Source organism: Chionomys nivalis, chromosome 11 (assembly GCF_950005125.1).
Source record: "Chionomys nivalis chromosome 11, mChiNiv1.1, whole genome shotgun sequence".
NCBI lineage: Eukaryota > Metazoa > Chordata > Mammalia > Rodentia > Cricetidae > Chionomys > Chionomys nivalis.
Window position 1 is genome coordinate 47,404,924 of NC_080096.1, and position 24,114 is coordinate 47,429,037.

The window sequence follows — 24,114 nt, forward strand, 5'->3', positions numbered from 1 at the left end:
ACAGTGGGACTATCTAAAGGGAGGAGAGGGGTCAAAGAAGAAAAGAAAAAAAAAGCTTGGAAGAAGATGGCTGTGTAGCTGTGTAACTTGGCCTACAGTCCTTGCCTAGCGTGCAGAGTGTGTGGTTCGAATAGGAATGACTCTCATGGTATCCCAGCACTCAGGATGCAGAGACAGGTGACTTCAAGGCCAGCCTGGTCTACAAAGGGAGTTTCAGGACCGCCAGAACTGCTACGCAGAGAAACCCTATCTTGAAAAAAAAAAGAAACAAAACAAAAAATAAAAAGTATGGCTCCCATAGGCTCATATATTTCATCAGGAAGTGGAAGAAAGATGTGTAAACCCTGAAACCTTTGTAAACGTGGCAGGAGAAAACCAACTTTACCTGTCCCGACAACCGTGGGCACACTGTGGCATGAGCGCACCCCCATGTCATCACACATGATGAGAATAAACAAAATTTAAAGATTTCTAAAAATTAGAAGTTCTAGATTCACAGCATGTCCTAGCTAACTGAGCATGCATATGGAAGATTTTCAGGACTGGGAAACTTCAAAGATGACATGCAATATGAAATACAACATGTATGAAGCTCAATATGGAAAAGATGAAAAAAATAGTGTTCTTCTTTTAAATGCCTTCATATAATCTATATTAACTATGATCAACAGTAAAACAAACCAAAATTATCCATACCACTCTTTTACTGGCAAATTAAAGGTAATTTCTTGCCAGTGTCTCTGAGCTTCATAATCACCAAACATTGGGGGTCTTCCAGCACCTAGAATGGAAAGCAAAAAGAGGGTCAAAATGGACTTTTGGCTTACAAAGTTGTTTTTCATTTTATTTCCTTATAAAAATGCCCTATATCACAAGGGCAACGCAAGCTAAAGAAAGAACACAAGAGCTACCAAAGTCAGAAATGAGGCCTGAGCCCAGTACAGCTGTCAACAAGTGACCACATGATGGGAAGGTCCTCACTCTCCCTCAGTCAAGAGCCACAGTCTACTCAGAGAACTGCTGGAGCAAATGCCAGAGAGGGGTAAACAGCCAGTGCAGAGCCTGGCAGAGCAGACATGCAGTAAGCACGCAGTAAGCAGGGCCGCCACAGCACCACTCAGCCTTACCAGCACAGGCATCTATGGCTACGGTTGCTTTTTGTTTCTTCTGTTTTTATTTGCTAGCAGTGATGGTGCACAACACCCTTAATCCCAACACTGGGAGCCGGGCGGTGGTGGCGCACGCCTTTAATCCCAGCACTCGGGAGGCAGAGGCAGGCGGATCTCTGTGAGTTCGAGGCCAGCCTGGTCTACAAAGGGAGTTCCAGGACAGGCTCCAAAGCTACAGAGAAACCCTGTCTCGAAAAACCAAAAAAAAAAAAAGAAAAAGAAAAAAAAATCCCAACACTGGGAAGGCAGAGGCAGGATGACCTCTATGAATGCAAGGCCAGTCTGGTCTACACAGTGAGTTCCAGGCCAGTCAGGGATACATAATAAGACTGTTTCAAATAAATAAACAAAACCCCCCAAAAACCAAGAACATTTGTGTGTGTGTGTAAGTGTGTGTGGGGGGTGTAAAATATATAGAAGTCAGAGAACAACTCTCAAGGGAGTCTTTCCTGCCACCTTATGGGCTACAGAGATGAAACTTGAGTTGTTCAGCACGCATGAAAGTACCTCTACCCAACATGCCAGCCACCATGTTTACTTTTACTTCATGAGAAAAACTGGTCTGAATATAAAATGTCACATATACATCATGTTTGGGCACTTGGTCCACAGGTGGCAGAGCTGTTCTGAAAGGCTGTGGAACCTTTCAGAGGCAGAGACTTGAGGAATTGGGTCACTGGGGCAGGGCCTTGAGGCCTGCTAGCCAGAGTCCCCTCCAGTCCTCTCCTCTTCCTAGTGGGGATTCAGTGTGAGCAGCAATCCCGCTCCTGCCTCAAACTGGAGGGCAGGATAAACTCTTCTCCCACAGGGTTTCTTCTCAGGCATTTGGTCACCGCAATAGGAAAAATAACAACACAAATAAGTACCACAAATTAACAACAAACATCTGTACTTACAAACTGAAAATAAAAAACACAGGGTCAAACAGAATTAAAAACAGGCTCTGTACTGACAAAGGTCAGCCTGCACTATCGAATGACTTGTACGAATGCTCAAAGGCTGCTGAGATGTCTAGGCAGCTAGAGGAATTTGGCGCCAAACCTGAGGCCAATCCCTGGAACCAACATGCAGCTAGAGAACCAACTACGAAGTTGTCCTGACTTCCACACGCCAAGCACTGTGCACATGCAACTCACACAATAAGTAAGCAAATAAATGTTTAAAGATAAAACAGTTTGTAATCTGCTTTTTGTAAATAAGGGATAAACCTTTAATAACTAACATGTATGTCATAGTGCTAGATACAATAATCCTATGAACTAAGTGTTATGATTTATTCTATTCAAAGACCGGGAAAAGAGGAAATACTAACACAAGTAGTCAAAAGCAGGGAACATATAAGCACAGCAGGTTGACTCTAAAATCCATTCTTGTTTTCTTTCGAATCTTTTTTTAAAGAAATAAAATGGTTTATTTTTATTTTATGTGCATTGGTGTTCTGCCCAAGTCTGCAACTGAGTGAGGGTGTCGAATTCCCTGGAACTAGAGTTGCAGTTATGAACTGTCATGTGGGTACCAGGAATTGAACCCAGGTCCTCAGAAGCGCAGCAGTGTTCTGAACCACTGAGCCTTCTCTCCAGCCCCTAAAACCCATTTTTAACTCTGATCCTATCATGCCCACATAGATGACAGATCTCTATAGCAACTATCAAACACCCTATGTAACTAGCAGTTGACTACTGACCTGTGAGGAAGCCCAACAAGGTACAACAGAGTCACAGACTTTTTAAGGCAGCAACAAGGTAGAAATCAAAATCTCCATGTATACTTCTAACCCAGCCAGAAGGTGTATCACTGTGAATAGTGACAGATCCATGCTCACTGAACTCTAACCCAGATTTTCTCCAGGTTTAGCAACGTTCCTTGTTTGCACTTGCTGGCTGCACTCAACCAGTATTCTCTGAATGCTACAATCCCTAAGGAGATGATCTGCAATTATGGGAAAAGCAGACTAACAGCTCTTCAGGATGCCACTGAGTTACTGGCACAAGAAACAACCCACAGCACAAACACATTTGCTGTGGAGCAATCTTTGTACAGTGTAACTATGTATTACTCTCACTGGTTAATAAAGAGCTGACTGGCCTATAGCTGGGCAGGATAAGAAAAGGTAGGAGAACCAGACTAAGAGAATTCTGGAAAGAATGACAGCAAAGGCAGGGAAGTCTGTTGAGTCGTAGATAAAGTAGGAGATGAACATGTGCACTGAGTAAAGATAACCAAGTAAAAGAATGTAGATTAAAAGATATGGGTTAATTTAAGTTATAAGAGCTAGTTAGAAATAAGCCTAAGCTATGGGCCAAGCATTTATAATTAGTAAGTCTCAATGTGGTTATTTGGGAACCGGCTGGTGGGAAGTCCACTACACACACTTGTACATACACAATTCCTGTCTCTCAGATGAGCCATGCTTACTCATCTTCGTATCCTCAGTATGTGCTCACCTCGTGTCTCTCAACAGCACCTGACAGATGCCCAGTACTTGATAAAGCAGAAACAGTGAATTGGTTGGTACGACACAGCAAGGTGTCTAATTCAAAACCTGTGAGCCCTTCATTTCCCACTTAATGAGCACTCAGCACCCATTTGTGATGGCAGACTAACTATGCCAAGGCTGTCTGAATATAAAGCCCAAGTATTGGCTCTGCCCCCAACACCTTTCCTTCTGGAACTTTGAAACTTCTGTTCACCCTGCTCGCTCTCTATTCTCTGCATATCTTCTATCAACTCGTATACGCTGCCTTCAAAAAACACCTCAGGAACCAGGGAGATAGCTCCGCAGGTGAAGTGTTTGCCACTGAATCCTGCCGGCCTGAGTTTGACCCCTGGAACCCACACAAAAGCTGGATGTGGCAGCACACGTCTGTAATCCCAGTGTCTCTGAAGCAAGACCAGAGGCAGAGACAGAATTATCCAAAGCCCATGGGTCAGCAACAGTAAGCGAAGTCTGCCTTGATGAGGCAGCAGGGGGAAGAGGCTACTCAAAGCTGCCTCACAGCTACCCGCACTCACACACTAGGGTGTAGCTTAGTGAGTGTGCCTAGCGTGTGCAAGGTTAGATCCCTCACACCAAAGCAGTAACAAAATGTTGAGCTGTGTGCAGGATAAGAATCACTTCAAAAGCTAGGAGTGGATGGGGCAGAGATGGTAGCACATGCCTTAATACCAACACTTGGGAGGCAGAGGCAGGCAGGTCTGTGAGTTTGAGACTTGCCTGGTCTACTTCAGGCCAACCAGGGCTACAGAGTGAAACTCTGCCCACGCCCCCCCAAAAAATTAGGCACAGGGGTCCATGCTTTTAATCCCAGTACTCAGTAGAGGCCAAGAGTTCAAGGCCATTCTTGGCTGCACAGGCTAGGCCAGCCTAAGCTACACAAGCCTTGTCTCAAAAAAAAAAAAAAAAAAAAAAGTCATTTCAAATCCCAAACTCCCATGAGTCTCCCCTTATACATTAAAATATAAATGGTAAATTACTGACTTCTCATGATATGTGTACTTTCCAGATCATGTTTGTCATGCAGGTACACTACTTCCTGATTGATTACCAAGTACAAATTTTAGTTTTCCCTAGAACAGGGGAAAGAAAAGGTTTCCTATAAATCAAAGTAAGCAACATGTTAAACACGTAGTGATTGTAAAATGTACTCAATTAAACCCAATAGGAAGAGAAAAATAATTTCTTCTAATTGTAAGATATGGCACGAGAGGAACCTTTGCAGTCCCATGGCAGGTCGGGCCTAAGCCGCCGCCAGAGAGCTGGAGTGTTTGTCTGTTTGTTTGTTAAAGGCAAGTTTTTCCTTTTTTTTAAGATTTACTTATTACTTATGTACACAGTATTCTGTCTGCCTGTATCCCTGCAGTCCAGAAGAGGGCACCAGATCTTATTACAAATGGTTGTGAGCCACCATGTGGTTGCTGGGAATTGAACTCAGGACCTCTGGAAGAGCAGCCAGTGCTCTTAACCTGAGCCATCTCTCCAGGCCCTGGGTATGGAGTTTTATTAAAAGGGAGGAAAGACAGAATGAGAGGACAGAGAGACAGATAAAGAGGGAAAAGAGAGAGAGAGAGAGAGAGAGAGAGAGGAGGAGGAGGAGGGAGGGAAGGAGAGGAGGAGGAAGGAGGGGGAGGGGAGATCAGAAGTGGATGAAACTTGTCTCTTAAAGGGACCTTTGTTTACAGTGGAATTGTGTGCCATAAACCAAGGGGGTCAGGGCCAAGGTGTTCCTGGGTACTAACACTAATAAATTCTCCAAGAGTTTTTATGTTTTTCACATGTAGTATGGACATGTGTGTGAATCTAGTCCAATGAATACAAACCACTAGATATATGGCTTCTTTGGGAAGTGAGATGACTTAATTTTTTTCCTTTTTCAATGCCCTTAGGATAATAAAGTCAGAAAAGAGTCCAGGTAATGCCTTATACCTGGAAGAAGACATCAAACTCTCTAGATTTTCTAAAACTCCTCTAGAAATCGTGTGGTCGGCGGGGAAGAATTGATTATGCTCTCTAGCAAACAGAAGAATGGATAACGACTCTCTTCAGGGTTGGGGAACAAGTTTTTATCCAGAGTCTGACCTACTTCAATAAATTCAGCTGACACCGGCTATGAAATTAGTACTTAAGTTTCTAAAACTGCTAAAGTGCCCTCAAAGCAAGCCAGAAGGACAGCCCAACTGCGCCTGTGGGAGCTGCACTCAGAAGAGCAAAAGGATTCCTTCCACAGTGATTAATTCTACACTTACTCATGTGAGATTCAGAACGACGTGAAGAAAACACACAATGTGCAGTTACAGAACCTCAGTGTTGCCAGGCTCCCAGGAAAATGGGATTAAATAGCACTAAAAATATTCATTTTATTAATTGCTAAATTATTCAAAACTGTGTTTAATATAAATAATAAGCAGCTGTCAACAACACATACTTTACAGTCAGCTTTAAACAGTCCAAGAGAAACTGAGCTGCCAACATTTTTCCATGAATTTCTTTCTTGTTTTAGGTAAGGGAGTGCATGTAACCTTTCACAAACAGTAATGGAAACGTCAAATGAAATCAACCAATTAAATCACATGCTGTCATGCTTTTTAATAACTGATATTTTGCAATAAATGATTTTTAATGACTTTTCCTTAGATATAAATACAACTTATGGTGGGGGTTGGGGAAAATTAACAAAGAATCGCCTCCCTCAAGTGTTATAATACTCTGGGTGGAATGTAAGGGCACTGTAAATCTCTGTGAGAAATGACAGACTGGCTGGGCAGTGCGAGACAGGATTTCTCTGAGTTCAAGGCCAGCCTGGTCTACAGAGCAAGTTCCAGAACAGCCGGGGCTACAAAAAGAAACCCTATCGCAAAAAAAGAAAGGAAGGAAGGAAGGAAGGAAGGAAGGAAGGAAGGAAGGAAGGAAGGAAGGAAAGAAAAAAGAAAAAAACGACAAATTGGTGCTAAAATAAGAACCTGTCTATCCCCCACAGGTTGTTTAATGCAACATACAACATTCAGCATCTTAGTTCTGTAAAAAGCAACACTAAAAATATAAAGAGAATAACTTTTAGGAAAAATTAAATTACAATATTGTATTTAAGTAATTTGCCTAAATGATATACACATTTCAAAGAAAAAATAATTCAGTAAAATGAATACACACTAACCTGACCTGTACTTGAGTGTGACAGGGATTTGGACGGACTACCCAAAGTGACACAATACAGAGATCAAGCTGAGGTTATCTGAAAAACAGCAGGCACAGACAGGTGTCTCTGACCTTTCCCCAGGGCAGGTCACAAGACCACCAGGCAAGAAGTGCTCTGGAGGATCCTTAGCTCCCAAAACTGGAAGGCCAGGCCATAAGAAGCAAGAAACTATCCGTTCATATCCCTTCTGACTTTGTTTCTGGTTATTGCTTGAGACGGCTTCTCCCGTAGCTCCAGTTGATTTTTAAACTCTGCTAAAGAAGGATGACCTTGAACTCCTGGTCCTCCTGTTCCCACCTCCCCAGTGCTGTACCAACACACCTAGTCGACGTGGCAAAGGGACTGAATCTGTCTACTCTTCATCAGACCTAGTGCAAAACACTCAGGTTTCAGAGTTTCTGTCCTCATGAAGGCTCCCATGTCACATCAAGCTTACACTGAACAAATCTACATGGTTATCTGCTAATTTGTCTTTTGTTACACACGCTCTAACAGAAAGCTTTCTTAGAAGGGTTGACGGAAAAGGGTTTTTTCTCTCTAACAAACGTTTCCTAATTACACTCATAAAAGAAAATAAACAAAAAGAAAAAATATCTATTTTTAAAAATTAAAATAAATTAAATATTTATTTATTGTATTGTGCTTTGAGCATAGGTAGGTAGATGTCTCTGGAGACATAAGAGGGCATCTCATCTCCTGGAACTAGAGTTACAGGCAGCTGTGAGCTGCACAGTATGGGAACTAAACCCAGGTTCTCTGCAAGAGCAGCAAGTGCTCTTAACTGCTGAGACATCTCTCCATCTCCCATGAATTAACCCTCTTAACTTCCTGTGTTACAGTTCTTCACATGTGGGGCTGGAGATGGATGGTGACGCTGTACATGCCTAACATGTGAGACCCTGGGTTCTGTCCACAGCACTGAGGAAAAAATAAAGTCTTGTGGCTAAGGAGATGGTTTGGGTGGCAAAGTCCTTATCACACAGGCATGAGAACCTAAGTGTGGATCCCCAGCACCCACATAAAATATTAGCACATGCCCTTCTCCACACTAAGTTACAGAGGCTGCCATTTTGTTGCTATAGCTAGGCAATGGGGGCAGGGGCTTACATGACTCTTCTACATCCCTCCTTTGTTCTGTGTGTTTGCCTGGTCATTGACCTAAGGCATAGAACCAGCTCTGTGAAACAATACCTATAATAAACACGGTGAGCACACTGTGGCCACTGCACATAGACAATTCTATTTGCCTCTCCTCACCCTACTCCAAATTCTAGGATGCTTCTAGAATGAGCTCTTAAAAAACAAGTATGATCTTTGGACCTTCCTGCCCTCACAACTAGCTTAGCTAACCATCAGCCTGATTCATTTGTTTGAATACACACACACACACACACACACACGCACGCACGCACGCACGCACGCGCATGCACACGCACACGCCCTGTATTCTTCCATCCTTCAGAAAAGTCTAAGCTTTGTTTCATGTTTTCTTGTACCAGAATGTTCTTCTCACCCATTTTGTCCCTAGTAAAATCTTTTAGGATATTCTTAAATGTTACATACCAAAGACCTTCTCATCTGAATTCGAAAATATCTAGTGCTATTGTTCTAAATCTAATCACTTTATACTGTACTAAATTTTAATGTCATAAGTATTTGCACACACACCCTACCCACCAAACTGTTACCTTCTCTAGGGAAGATACCATTTATCATTCTTTATTATTAAAGTCTTAAAAATTACCAAGACCTCTTTTTTGGCTACATAGCAAACTAATATTTTGGAGGGTTTGTTCGTATTTTAAGACAAGCTCCCATAAGAACCAGGCTGACCATGAACTCACTATATGGCTAAAGCTGACCCTGAATTCCTGCTCCTACCTCCTGAGTGCTGGGATTACAGTTGTGTGGCCATATTTGGCCATATTTTGGAGTTAAATAATCAAATGTGATGATCAATAGAGGTGAGTCATGACTGTAAATGTGCTGATTATATTCCTATATAGAGAAAATACAGTTTATGTGTATGGGTGTTTTACCTACATGTACATCTGAGCACCACATGACATGGTGCCCACCGCCTGCATGTGTATCTGTACACCACATGTGCATGGTGCCCACCGCCTGCATGTGTATCTGTACACATGTGCATGGTGTCACTGTCTGCATGTGTATCTTTGTACCACATGCGCATGGTGCCCACTGCCCGCATGTGTATCTGTGCACCACATGTGCATGGTGCCCACTGCCTGCATGTGTATCTGGGCACCACATGTGCATGGTACCCATGGGGCCAGAAGAGGATGCTGGAACCTCTGGAAGTAGTTTCAGCCAATTACTAACACCATGTGGATGCCAGGAACCAAACCCAGACCAAATGACCCATTTCATCAGCCCACGTTTTTTTCTTATTTCAAATTATGCTTAGATTTATTAGTAAATCATTGCAGGCTAAGAACAAACAGTCCAGTATCATAATCCTTACTCTCCAGGACTGTCATATTTGTGTCTGTACATTAGATATTACCCCATCTTCAGTGGCTATGATAAATACTAAAGAAAACAGTGCCAAACATCAGTAAATGCTCAAAATATATTCTCATTGCTACTAGTGTTATTGTCTCTTTTGTCTCTTTCCTTCTGACCTTTTTCCTACAATCTTTTTTATTACCAGAAAATTTTTCTACAACCAGATTTGCCTAGATAAATGTATGGCCAAAACTGCAGCCATTTCCAAAAATGGTAATGCTAAGCTACATCTTGGTTTTTTCTCCACAGACACAATTTTTCACTTTTTCTCCTATTTTTATTCCTTTCGATGCCATTTTTAATCTCAATTTTTAGTCACTTTAATACTATATACTGATAACTATATTCTTCTATGTGTCTGTGAAACTCACTATCCTCTAGAACACTGTATCCAACCTGTTTGTCTAGCAAATTCTGATTAATCCTGCAAACCCTCAGTCAGACATCTTCTCTGAAATCCGCTCTAGTACACTTTCACTGGTCACTTCTCTGCTCGGCGTGTACCTCAGACACAACACATCTTACAGTGACTGCTTGTCTATTTGGAACTGTGCTCTATGACACCAATATTCACTTTATATTTATCGCACCTACCAGACGTAATACGACAAAGCATTAAATACAAACCTGCAGAATTAAATCTGGTATCACCCCAGTCTCTGTAGAGATATTTTGTTTGTGGTTTAACAAATAAAGCTTGCCTAAAGATCAGAGTGCACAGACAAGCCACTAGAGGCCAGGGAGGGGTGGCACACAGCTTTAATCCCAGTACTCAGGAGACAAGAGGCAGAGGGATCTCTGTGAGTTCAAGGCCACCCCAGGCTACACGAAACTGATGCAGTCTGTAAGAGAAACAGAGCTAACATGAAGGTGATCCCAGCACTTGGGATTCCATGCTTTTAATCCTAGCGCTAGGGAGGTGGAGACAGGAGTGATACGGCTGGGTAGGGAGAGGAACATAAGGAAGGAGACAGGGGCTCATTGCAGACTGAGGATGTAGTCTAGGCAGCAGTCTGAAGCAGTCTGGAGATGCAGTCTGAGCATGCATCTGAGGATTTTGTACAGACAGGATCGCCCCCTTCAGTCTGAAGAGTCAATAGAAGTGAAAGGTCTCTCTAGTGGCTGATCCCTCTGCTTCTCTGACCTTTCAGTTCTCACCCAATAGCTGCCTCTTGAGTTTTTATTATTAAAACAATTAGAATTTGTGCTACAAGTCTGCAGGGTCATGCTCCATCCCTCATTTGAATCTTACTCTTCTCCACTGTCCTTTTCTTTTTCAATCTAGTAATGTGTCTGCTCTGCCACAAACAATATCAGCAAACAGAAACCTTTGACTCCGAGACCATCTTCAAGGACTAGCTCAAGACATAATCACACCTCAATCTGTCATATTCCAAGTGAGATTACAATTATGTTTACACTTTCTCATTATAATTAGATGCGTGGATTTTCTTTTTTCTTTACTTTTTTTTTTTTTGGTTTCTCAAAACAGGGTTTCTCCGTGTAACCGCCCTCGCTTTGTAGACCAGGCTGAACTCAAACTTACAGAGATCTATCTGCTTCTGATTCCTGAGCACTGGGATTAAAGGCGTGCATCACTACCACAGGGGTATGCATTTTCTTAATCATAACAATAAAGCCTCAAATCCTTGTTTCAGTCAAAAACCACAAACAGTTATCAAAGCAAGCAGAAGCAACCCACGCAGGAATATTTACCAATCTTTCAAACAGAAAAAGTGCACTACCTGAGTAAGGGTTAAGAGAAACCGTCCACCGCACCGTGAGTCCTACTAAGACCACGAGTGTCATCCAGGACCAGTTCTCCATAGTTCTTCAAATTCAGGGAGGACAACAAAAGCCAGGCCGGAACACTTCCTAGGAAGTCAGTCACTTGTCTCGCAGTTAGGAGCTTGACAGGATTCTAAAGGATGCTCAGCTTCAACACAAGAGAAGTAGCCTAGGGGGAAAAAACAGAACCAAAATTTAATTTAGCACCCTAGCAATGAAGCCGCTCAGAAACCTGGGAGCTTGGGGGAGGGGGGCTGGGAGAGCTACAGGTATTTTATGCCCGGATTGAGAAATATACTGCAAAAGGCAATCTCCTGCAAAATGTGACGCAATCATGTCTAAAGATAAGATCGACAAAGACTTATTTTTACAAGCGAGTACTCCTGAAAGGTGTAGATAGTGGCACTGTCTATGTACCGCAAGGACACCTAGAGGCACACACCTGCAATTCCAGCAGCTGGGAGGCTAAGATATGGGTTCAAGGCCAGCCTGACCCCCATCCTGAGACCACAAAGGTGGGAAAGGGTGAATTATCTCTGGTACAGAGGAGAACTTTTGTCTTTGCATTTAGTTTAGAAAAACCTCCCACTGGTGTAACTTCTATAGTCTTGTTTCTCTTCCTTCTCTCTCGCCGTCAACTTCCCACGTGAGGGAGATAAAACTTTTAAAGACAAATGGTAAGAATGACCCGAAGCTTAGAAGAGAAACTACAAAAGCAAAAAAAGCTTAAGAAAAGAAATTAACCGCCTAGAAGACCCTTTTCACCCCTTTCTACCGTCTTCAGGCTGAATAGTGTGTTTTGTCTTACTGTCTCTGCGGTGCTGGGGACGGAACCCAGGGCCTCTCACACTAGTAAGTATCACATCAGAGCCATGTCCCAGGCCAGGCTGGGTGGCTGAAAGCAGGAAGCAAATGAACACCGTCCTCTTTGAAAATTATGGGCCATGTTAAACATACTCGGAAAACTACAAATAATAAGTTAACTGAGACAATTGGAACAGTCTACCTTTTAAGTTTAAATTATTTTCTTACTTAAAAATATCAGGGAGCTAGAGAGATGGCTGAGCAGTGAAGTGTGCTTGATCTTGGAGCACAGAGTGTCCCCTCTTGGAGAGGAGCTGAGTTTATCCCCAGCACCCACAGCAGGCAGCTCACAGGCACCTAACTCCAGTCCAGAGGATCTGATGCCCTCGTCTGGCTTCTGTGTGTACTGCACGCTTGGCATATACTCACATAGCCATTGCCACACACATAAATAGAAATGAAATACTAAAAAATATGTAATTTACTATTTTTTTAAAACATAAAAAGCAATGCCAGAACTAACAGAGTCTGGGGAGAATGACTACATAACTCCAATAACTCCACTCTTACGGCCTGAATGACAGAAATCCCCTTCCTCTCCACTGTGTTGCTCCTCTAGTCCTTTGCTCCTCAAGCTGCCATCTCAGAGACAAGACACAATCAAAGATAACCCGCTTTCCAATGCTGACTCTGGACTTGGCACAGGCTGGACACCACTACTGTCCACTCAAGTGCTTTTCAGTCTCCCACCAAAGTCTCTTCTATCAACATGCTGGGCTCCAGGAGGACTTGCACTGTTATATTTCTGCTACAACATTTCAAACTTTTGATTAAATGCTAATTCCTGGGGACCTTAAATACATATATATTTAACTAATTACATTTAGTTTAAATAATATTCCAAGTAGGAAATTTAAGTAATTGGTTGTAGGTGAAGTTTTCTGTCCCACCAGCCAGTTCCCAAATAACTGACATGGAGACTCAATATTAATTCTAAATGCTCAGTTCATAGCTCAGGCTTATTACTAGCTAACTCTTACATTAAAAATTAACCCAAATTTCTTATCTCCCTCTGCCACGTGTGGTACCTTCTTTCAGTATGACACGTTCATCTTCCTTCTCTTGATCCTCAGACTCCTCCCTTATTCTTCACAACAACCTCTTTGCTCCAAAATCCTGCCTAGCCATTAGCCAATCAGCTTTTAACAACCCAATCACAGTGCCATACAGTGTAAAGAAATATTCCACAACTGATGGTCATAGTTGGCTTCAGTTGACATAAACCTAAAAGTACGCAGGAAGAGGGAACCTCAACTGAAGAATTACTCAGATCAGACTGGCCTGTGGCCACATCAGTGAGATATTTTTTTTATTTGCTAATTAATATAGAAGGGCTCTCTTAGTTAGGGTTTCTATTGCTGTGAAGAGACACCATGACCACGGCAACTCCTGTAAAGGAAAACATTTCATTGTGGTGGCTCTTTTACGGTTCACAGGTTTAGTCCATGATCATCATGGTGGGACATGTGGTGTGCAGGCAAAGAAGCGTTGGAAAAGTAACTGAGAGTCCTACATCTTGCAGACAACAGGAAGTGGTCTGCGTATCATCCTAAGCAAAGCTTGAGGATGTATGTGACCTCAAAGCCCACCTCCACAGTGACACACTTCCTCCAACAGGGGCACATCTACCCTAAAAGTCACACCTCCTAATAGTGTCACTCCCTTTGGGGGCCATTTTCTCTCAAATCACCACAAGGGCCCAGGCCATTTCTAGGCAGGTGGTCTTGGACTGTATAAGAAAGCTAGTTGAGCAAGCCAAGAAGCAGGACAGTAAGCAGCAGAATAGTTTCTGGCCCAAGCTCCTTCCTTGGTTTCCCGCAATGATGAACTATAACCTATAAGATGAAATAAACCTTTTTTCCTAAGGTTGGCTAGGGTTATGGTGGTTACCATGGCAACACAAAGCAAACTAGGAGACTGATTAACAACCAGGTTAAATGAATTATCCTCTGCTCCAGATAATTTTATTTAAGTACTTCCTCAGGAAACTTAATAAAAACAAGCCTACTACTAATAATACTGAATCGTCAGCATCATGAACTTAACAATGGAAGGCGTAACAGGTATAGTGCTGACTCGGGTTGCCAAGAGCCCAGTGGTGGAGGACACAACTAGGTAATAGGTGAAACACATAAATCCGAAAAGTTTCTCTAGCAACCATGGAGTAAATCTAACTCTAGAACTAACAAGAATATATAAATTCAAGTACATTTAAAGCATTGCAGTTAATATGTGTGGGGGGGGAATCAAGTGTGTGCTGACTAACTAGAAGGCAACAGATAACTAGTGTGTGCTGACTGACCAGAAGGCAACAGATAACCAGTGTGTGCTGACTAACTAGAAGGCAACAGATAACCAGTGTGTGCTGACTGACCAGAAGACAACAGATAACCAGTGTGTGCTGACTGACCAGAGGCAACAGATAACCAGTGTGTGCTGACTGACCAGAGGCAACAGATAACCAGTGTGTGCTGACTGACCAGAAGACAACAGATAACCAGTGTGTGCTAACTGACCAGAGGCAACAGATAACTAGTGTGTGCTGACTAACTAGAAAGCAACAGATAACTGTTTTAAAGAAGGCCACTTGTTGGTTCCTGGCTCCTCAGCCCCAAAATAATCATACAGAAACCATATTATTTAAATCACTGCTTGGCCCATTAGCTCTAGCTTCTTATTGGCTAACTCTTACATATTAGTTTAACCCATTTCTAGTAATCTGTGTATTGCCACGTGGCTGTGGCTTACCGGCTGAAGTTTCAATGCTTGTCTCCAGTGGGGCTACATGGCTTCTCACTGATTCCGCCTTTTCTTTCTCCCAGCATTCAGTTTAGTTTTCCCTGCCTACCTAAGTTCTGCCCTATCAACAGGCCAAGGTAGTTTCTTTATTCACCAATGGTATTCATAGCATACAGAGGGGAATCCCACATCATCTCCCCTTTTCTGTTTAAATGAAAAGGAAGGTTTTAACTTTAACATGGTAAAGTTAAATATTACAAAACAGGTATCAAGCAAAAACTATAGTCACAATATTTATATCTACTTTATCTTTTATCATGACTAAAGAAAACTATATAACTATAAATTCTTCAACTCAATCAAAGACTCCAGAAAGATATACTATTACCCAAGTAAACAGGAAGTAGATTGTAAGCAACTTCCAAAATTCTAGAACTGCCTGGACAGTCACCCAAAGTTCTTCTAAAGTTTCTTGCCAAATGGTCAACCAACTCCATAAGGAGCCTCTTCAATGCCCATCTTTCTCTTGAAGTAGACTGGTGCTGCCAGGAACAGATGTGTCTGGTTGACATGAAAAGTCTTAACTATATGTTGTTACAAATAAAAAAAAATACCTGAGGGGTTGAGAAATGGGTCTCTGGGGATGTGTTCTGAGATGCTATGAATATTGCTATTTGAACTGAGTAACAGTTAAAAAAAAAAGTGTTCACTAGGTGACAACTCAATGAGCAACAATTTCCAGCACAGGTTTTGTAAGCATGGTATATCAACAAAATAGCTTAGGAAGAAATGGCATCTACTTGTCATTTAGAACAAAAATGCTACAAAAGCAAGGATCCTCCTTAGTCCCTTCGGTGTCCTTTCACAATTAGAGCAGAGTTGGCAAAGGGGGGAGGGGAAACAGAGGGAAACTATGTGGTTATTAAATGAGACACAGGGTCTCATCGTGTTGCTCTAGCTGGCCTAGATTTCGCTTATGTAGATCAGGCTTGTCTAGAACTCCAAGAGTTCCGCCTGCCTCTGCTTCCCAGTGCCACCTTAAACTATTTCCCCCTTAAACAGTGAGTGCTGTTCCACCTGCAAGCGCAGCTCAGCAAAGCCACAAACAGGCAGCTGGAGCATCACGACAGCAGTCAGCCGCCGCCGAGTCCCAAGCTGCTCCCTTTCCGGGCCGAGGGACCAGAGGGACTCCCGACCCCTGGCTCAGTGGGGACAGGATCGCCCTGGTCACTCCCGCCAGGCCGCGTCACCACTGCAGGACGGCAGCACACCGAGGGTCCCGTGGCTGGGCGAGGCCTTGTGCCAAACCCCCCGTCGCCCGTTCTTGCGGGCTGCCAGCACCTCCCCAAGCCCGCAGGCTCCATATCGCTGCAACCCCAGGCTCTTACCAGCCACCGGACTCCGGAATTGGCGCCTGCAGAGAACCAGCAGAAGCGCCTGCGCACTCACCGCCCGCGGAGCAAGCGTGCTTCCGTCGTCCCTCACGGGAGCGAGCCCGTAAGGCGAGAGGGCGGGGAAGTGGGCGGGACTAGGCGGGGCGGGGTGGGGCTGCCGCCTTTCGGGAGGCGAGGTCCAAGCCCGGGAACCCGAGAAGTTTGGCGGCCGGGGTTAGGTCAGGGGCAGGTGGAAAGCCCCTTGCTCTTCTTTCCCGGGATCACGGCCAAGGCCCGAGCGGCTGCTTAGCCCATAGATTCCTGTGAGGGGCGGCTCCTGCCCGATTCGCAGTGGCGAGCACTTGGCCAGTCCTCATCCCAGGCGGCAGGTCTTCCTTCTGGGCCAGTGCCCTCCAGCAACGGCCAAGCAAGTCTAATTTCTTGCAGCTAAGCAAACACCCCTGCCTAGTCAGGCTGGGAAGTCGCTCCTAGTGAGAAACCTTTTCTAGAGCCTCCGAGTCGAGCCTATGAGAAACACTAGATTGTTACACGTGGTGACAATATCAGCCCCAGGAGACAAGAGGATCAGGAGTTAGAGGTCAGCCTGAGCTACATAGCAAGACCCTGTCCCCCGAGCCGCTGAAAAAACAGCTCGGTCCCAGAATAGGACACTGCATGCCCCATCAGGCAACTTGAATCGCCTATTCCCACATTTGCCAAAAATAATATTCCCCAGTTTCCCTCACACCCTGCTTCTGAACTGTCCCAATCTGTAGACACCAACTCCGATATAAGTAAAAACAAACATTTGGCTATTGCTAGGACTACGTTGTTTGTTTGGGGTGTGTGTGCAGGTATGTGTACCTGTGTGTATTTGTGGGGGCCAAAGGTCGACGCTGATATCTTCCTCGATCCATCGCCACCTTATTTTTGAAACAACATCTCTCACTCAGTCTGGAGCTCACCTGTTTGACTACACTGACTGGCCAGTGAACTCCAGGTATGTCTGCCTATCTTTGCAACCAGCTACCCCCAGGAGTTGAAGGGCAGTCTTGGCTTACATGCGATTTTGTCTCACAAGGAAAAAAAAATTACTTTGGAAATATGACAAGCTATAACCAAATCCCTGCTCTCACTAAATTTAATTTTCTTTGGAAAATTCCATAAATAAAAAAAAAAAACAGAAAGCAGTAGAAGGAAGTACATGTTGTCACATTAGTGGTGTGTGCATTACATTACAGCGCACAGGAGTTGAGACAAGACTTGGGCTCCTTGTAAACCATCAGCTATCAGGACATGCTTCTTCCCGGATAAGCCACCTTGGCTTTGAAAGAAAAACTGGACATCAAGAGCATGGGTGTCTGAATCTAGACAAGGGAAACGGTTGACACCAAAGTCACGGCAGCTGAAAAAGTACAGAACATTTCTCCCCCTTACACGGCGGTTGATGACAGAGAAGAGCTGGAGGAGCTCTGAGCTGCAGGCTGTGGTGTGCTCTAAGCTGCAGGCTGTGGTGTGCTCTGAGCTGCAGGCTGTGGTGTGCTCTGAGCTGCAGGCTGTGGTGTGCTCTGGGCTGCAGGCTGTGGTGTGCTCTGGGCTGCAGGCTGTGGTGTGCTCTGAGCTGCAGGCTGTGGTGTTGCAATCACGCGGTGATCAGTAAGGATCCATTAAGTATCATTTCGCAGGGAGTCAAGTGTATACAGTGCTGGGCTAGAGGAAACTTAAACTGGTGATAATGGGTTGGATGAGTCAGAGGGAAAGGTTCACGGCCAGCCCAGGGTGAGAAGTAGAAAGGGTCAATGCAGGAGGGCCTGTGTCCAGGTCTCTGTAACACACTAAGTGGGCGGAAGCAGAGTGAAAAGGAAGGAAGACTGTGGGATGGTGCCCAAGGTTTCGAACTGGGAAGCTAGGAGCTGCCTTGAAGGAAGAGGCTACACTATAATGAATTTGATGTGACGTCAACACGGCAAAGTAGGAATACTTGGGTGCCAGTTGTCAATCAGAACCCAGGAGAGAGGCTGGGGCTAAAGATAGATGACGTGTTTTTATTTGCTGAAGAATGAGGAGCGAGTGGAGGAGGAAAGTGGAAAGCTGTGCGTAAGTGACTGTCCGTTTAACCCACCAGGAGGGAGCTGAACCAAAGAAGTCTATAGCACGCATACACATGTTGTGCAAAGTCCAGCTCGTCCTCAGCATGCCTGCATATCCAGCTCACCCCCAAACCATGCCTGCTTCTTGCAGCCGCCATCTCTCCACTTTGAGATGGAGCAGTTGACTACAGGCTCCCTAACTTGTCTTTCCTTGGTATCATGCTCTTGGGATAGCTCAATCAATAGGTTCCCTCCCAATCTGCCACCCAGACATAGGCCTCCAAGATGAAGAAATGACAAAATAAACCTGCTGTCATCTGCTAACCCATGCCAAAAGCATCACTGTGTCACAAGAGTTCCCAAAGACATTTGAAGCTTGCAGGGAACTGTGGACTTGTCCTGTGAATAGGATTGCTGGACTCTCACCAGGGCCATCTGGTTTACCTTTTGGATGAGGTTTCTACTTCCCCTCCCCATGCCAGGAGCTGTACAGCCCAGCTCTGTGCTGCTTGCTGATATTGCCCAGTTGAGTTTATGTTTCCTTTCACTGTTCAACTGTCTTAACACACATTTCACAGAGTATGTGTGAGTGTGTGTATGTGTTGGGGGGGGTGAGTGGTGTATGTGTGGGGTATGTGTGAGTGTGAATGTGTGATATATGTTTGGGATAAGTATGTGTGTGTATGTATGTGGTGTGGGTGTGTGTACATCTGGGGGTAAATGCAGGCTGAGTGTGTGTGTATGTGTAAGGTTGGGGAGTGAGTATGTGTGGGGTAGGGGGCAGGTGAGTGCGTGTGTGTGTGTGTGTGTGCCCTTCAAAGGCCAAAGGGAGAAAGAAGTTGCTCTAATACATTCTCTTGGGTGCCCGTTGTGAATCAGAACCCAGGAAAGAAGCTGAAGCTAAAGATAGATGAAGTGTTTTTATTTGCTTTTATTTGAAGTGATTGCGACTGGTTAGTTGGTCAGTTTTCAGGATTTTTGTCTTTTTTGTTCCTGTGTTTATGTGGTTCCCCTTTTATATATTCTTCTTATTATTTTTAAACCATTTTCAAATTTAATAACTGAAAACAATAATAAATACCTTCAACATGTAAATGAATTGTAGCATGAATAGTAAAAACCCAGAGACAGATAATGGGGTTCAACCTGAAGGTCAGAAAAGCAAAGCAGCCGAGCGACTAAAGAGCTCTTACCCCTATGAAATTTTCAGACTGAAAAGAGAGCGAGTTCCTGTCTCATCACATTTTATACTTTTCTCTAGTGCTAGGATTAAAAGCGTACACCACCATCGCTGAGCCTCTATGGCTAACTACTGTGGCTGCTGGGATCAAAAGTGTATGCCACCGCTGTCTAGCCTGTATGACTAACTAGTGTGGCTATTTTGTGTTCTGGTCTTCAGGCAAGCTTTATTTATTAAAATACAAATGAAATTTCACTACAATGAATACATTTTGTTGTACTCAGAATACTATTAGCAAAACAAATCAGTAACACACACAAACCCAGATTAGGGTCACAATTATTATTTCTGGTGAAAGGAGCCACGAAAAAGAGGTATTGTAAAAATTCATTTACATTTCTAGAAATGATACACTCTATGGTGGCAAAGTCTTATCCTGGGTTGTGGAGAGGCAATGGGAAGGGCAAAAGAAGACCATGTCAATGAGCACAAGGAAACAACTGTGAGTGACCTGTGTGTTTGTTTTCTGATAACAGCTTTGCAAATCTGCTTAGAGCAGTTTTATTAAATTGTGTGTTTAAAGTGTGTGCAGTTTATTCTATACCAAGTATATTTTAATAGAGCCATTAAAAAAAATCAGGCGCAGGAACTGTGATCGAAGAACGAAAAGCCTAGATCATCATGGTGTCTCCTAGAAAGTCCCCTATGTCCCTTGAGTCAGGGACAAGTCTGGTTCAGCAGAGAGCCACTATGATAAGGTTGCTTCTTCCACACTCAACCAAAGAAATGAGGAAGAATCTCAATCAGAAACAGATTAAAAATCATCCACATTTTTCTGTATATACCTTTTTGAGAGGGGGATGCTGAGGCAATAATGAAGGAAGGGAGAGAGTCTACATAAAGCAGGGGCAGCCTGCCAAGTCCAGTGATGTAGAACACTAATACCAAACTAGTCAGTCTAGTGAGCAGCCAATCAAGAGAGGGGCAGGTACTCTACTGTCCTCGCCCCTTGCACAGCGTTCTTGCTGTGTCTAAATAGCAAAGTGTTAGACTGATAGGGGTAGCTGCAGGGCATTGGCTGTCCCTTCAGTCCATCTGTGAAGTTGCATGCTCTCAACTTGAGGCTTTGAGTGGGCATGCCAAGCCCGGTCCCTCTGTTCAATGGAGCTACAGATCTCATAAACACCAGTGTGCTGGGAGCGAAACAGGCAAAATGGTGAGGTGCGTTCCCAGAGCCAGCCAGCCAAGCGGTGATTCCAAAGGGAGAAGTTGTGAGTGCGGCAATGTGCAAAGCACCTGGGCTTGTGACAGGTGTGCCAAAGGCAAACCGGGTGACTTCATGCCTCTAGTCTTGATTACCTTGTGCTGCCACTAGGAGGCTGGACTTGAAGAGGTTGTGATGATAACTGTTGCTGAAGCTGCCAGGTCCCTCACAAAGAGCTATAATCCAGGTGCTATTCAGTACCCCAGACGACAGTCGAGGGATGGATCTACTATGAAACACGTGATTGCAGCTTTCAGTTGGCCCCGAAATTAACTGTACGTGGTAGAGGCAATGTGCTCTTGGGTTGGTAGGCTCCCCAAACCAAGAAGTATGATATGGAACAAAAATGTTGCTGTCATTCGAAAACAAGAGGAGAGTAGAAGATGATGGCTGGTATCCGTATCCTTGAGTTCAGCGGCAGGATGGGATGATGGTGTGCAAGGTGCTGTCTGTTACCCTAGCTAGGAGTGCGGGACGCAGTCCAGGACCAATGGCTGGTATCCGTATCCTTGAGTTCAGCGGCAGGATGGGATGATGGTGTGCAAGGTGCTGTCTGCTACCCTAGCTGGGAGTGCGGGACGCAGTCCAGGACCAATGGCTGGTATCTGTATCCTTGAGCTCAGTGGCAGGATGGGATGATGGCGTGCAAGGTGCTGTCTGCTACCCTAGCTGGGAGTGCGGGACGCAGTCCAGGACGAACCTGAGTGGAGGAACACTCAAGGGAGAGGTACTCGTTTGCTTTCCATCAAAAACCCCAACTGTGGGGCCAGAGAGATAGTTGAACAGGGAAGGCACTGACACCAAGCCTGACCCCCAGAGTTCAATCCCTGGGACCCACAGGGTAGAAGGAAAGGCCTGATTCCTGAAAGACATCCTTTGAATTCTGAGGTGGATATACACAAACATACACACATACAATCAATCAATGAAATTTAAAGAGCCCCAGATATGGGCCTGGAAGTGGCTTCTAAGCCAAAAGCATAAACCAACTGGAACTGGGATGAGGCCCAAGACTCCAAATGCAAGTGAACCCATGAAGGCTATTAACATAGTGCGCCTCTGCTGCGTGGGGGGATGGAAAGGAGCTCCTGCTGCAGCCTGGAAGAGATCTCAACATAGCAGCCTCGGGAGAGGCCTCCTGTCTACAGACATCACCACAAGCCCTAAAAAGGGCTGCCAGGTCAGGCATTTAGATGCCTGAGTTGTGGTGGAAGCGAATGGAGGGGTGGTGAGGGAAAGAGGATGGGGAAATCTGTGCACATTAGTATTGGGGATTCCCTCCTGCAGGAGGAGCTGCAGGTCTGGTCAAATCAGTGGGGTCTTCATTCCCATCAGGGGAAACTCCTACATGGGGCCTGCCCCTAACAGAGGTAAGAGGATGAGAAAGGAGAGCCAGACTGAGAGTTGGGGATTGTAGGGCTGTTAGGTGTAATGGAAGGTAGGGGGACAGACCCAGTAACAACCTGGTCTGACGAATGTAAGAGGCAGAAAGACAGGAAGTCCACAGTCACCGCAGCAGGTGGGGAAGGGCTGGGGAGACTAAGGCAGTACGGGACTGCCACCACCTGTCTCACCTATGTTATCATCCTTGATCTTACTATTACGACTCTGCACGCAGTCCAAGGTGATCAAGGCGAAGTACGGAAGCTTGGAAGGTAGGCACAGCTCACCAAGACCTGCAGTAGTTGCAGTTGAAGCAGTGGGGGTGGCAAGGGTGGCACTAATCTAGCCTCCACACATGTGCAGGCATACACACCTGCACACAGATGTGTGCATATATGTGCACTGGACACACACACACACACACAACACTACCCTCTGTCTATCTGTATTCTCCTTTAAAACAGGTTTTTAAAGTTCTTACCTTAACCAATTTAAACTTTATCAAAAAGTAGTCATTTTAAAAGCCCATATTGTTCTTACAGAGGACTCAAGACAGGTTTCCAGCACCCATGTAGGTGGCTTACAACCACCTGTAACTCCAGTCCCAGAATATCTGTTACCTCTCACCTCTGCAGACGCCAGTACTCACATGCATAACATACACACACACGCACGCATGCACACACACACACACACACACACACACACACACACACAATTGAGACTCAAATAAATCCTAAAAAAAGTTTAAGAAAATCCAAGCTATTGCTGCCTGCTCAGTGTGTTTGGTCAATAATCAGGTCAGGCTCTGTGTCGCAGAAATCAAGTTATGTCTTTAAAAGTATAGCTTTTAGATTTTAAGGATTTCTTTTGTTGTTGTTGTTGTTTGCTTTTGTTTTTGTTGAGACAGACTTTCTCAGTGTAGTTGGAGCCTGTCTTGGAACTCACTCTGTAGACCAGGCCGGCCTTGAACTCACAGAGATCCGCCTGCCTTTGCCTCCCAAGTGCTGGGATTAAAGGCATGTGCCACCACCTCCTGGCTGTAGGTTAAGGATTTCTTAATGCTAAAAAATACTAGATAAACAGTCTATCTTTAAAACTGGAAAGTGATAGTAAATGTTCTGAGGTTCTTGGTATATTTTTAAATTCTACTTGTAAGTCTTTTTAGCCTTGACAGGGTTGTTGTGCTCATGGGTTCACAGTACATATGTTTGCTGGCACAAGATCTAAACAAGACCAAGCCAACCAACACTCCAGCATGAACAGAGAAGGGGATCATGAGGTCCTACCCGTAGCTGTGGAGCTATTGGCAGTTGGTGGCTGCTGGGGGCATGAGAGTCTGTGTTCTTCAGTGGTGTGGCCCATGGTAAATTACCCATGTTCCAACACATGTGAACAAAAGACAACTCTAATTGAACTCAGTGGGTTATAGAAGACTGAGAAGGAGGTGGAGGGGAAAGATGTTAAGAGGGAGATGCTGAGGTGGTGTCCAAGAGGGCTTAAGATAAGGATCCAGGGGTAGATATGTTCTAAGATCATTGTATTAGTATATGAGATTATCAAAGAATATTTTCTTTAAAAAAATTCATGTGGGGGCTGGAGAAATGGCTCAGTGGTTAAGAGCACCGATTGCTCTTCCAGAAGACCTGGGTTCAATTCCCAGCACCCACATGGCAGTTCACAACTGTCTGAAAATCCAGTTCCAGGGGATCTGACACCTTCATACCAATGCAAATAAAATAAAGATAAATAAATCATAAAAAAATTAAAAAAAAAAATTCATGTGTAAACAAAAAAATCTATTTCTATATATGACTGGGTGCATGCATGCTATCTACATGTACTTGTGCTTTAATAATGTCTGCTTGATACCAAGCTGGTTTATAAGTAAATGGTCATATAAATTAAAACTGTTACGTTAGCCCAAATTCTTTTTAGTTTGTATTTTATAAAATTTCAAGAAGTGTGTGTAATTAAGCAATCTTAGTCAAGATGTTGTTGAGGCTGGAAAGACAGCTCAGCAGTTTAGAGCACATGTTATT

General features: G+C 44.2%; 1 protein-coding gene across 1 annotated transcript in view; it reads right to left on the bottom strand.

Moving 5' to 3' along the window:
* The window catches only part of Alg6 (ALG6 alpha-1,3-glucosyltransferase), a 41,119-nt gene extending 24,871 nt beyond the window's left edge, over positions 1–16,248 (bottom strand). Inside the window, exons 1-3 of the mRNA XM_057784356.1 lie at positions 16,171–16,248; positions 11,137–11,348; positions 697–781 (exon numbers count right to left, since the gene is read on the bottom strand). Of these exons, the coding sequence (XP_057640339.1) occupies positions 697–781; positions 11,137–11,218 (167 nt within the window). The 5' untranslated portion in view covers positions 11,219–11,348; positions 16,171–16,248. The remainder of the gene's footprint in view (positions 1–696; positions 782–11,136; positions 11,349–16,170) is intronic.
* Positions 16,249–24,114: the final 7,866 nt, after the last annotated feature.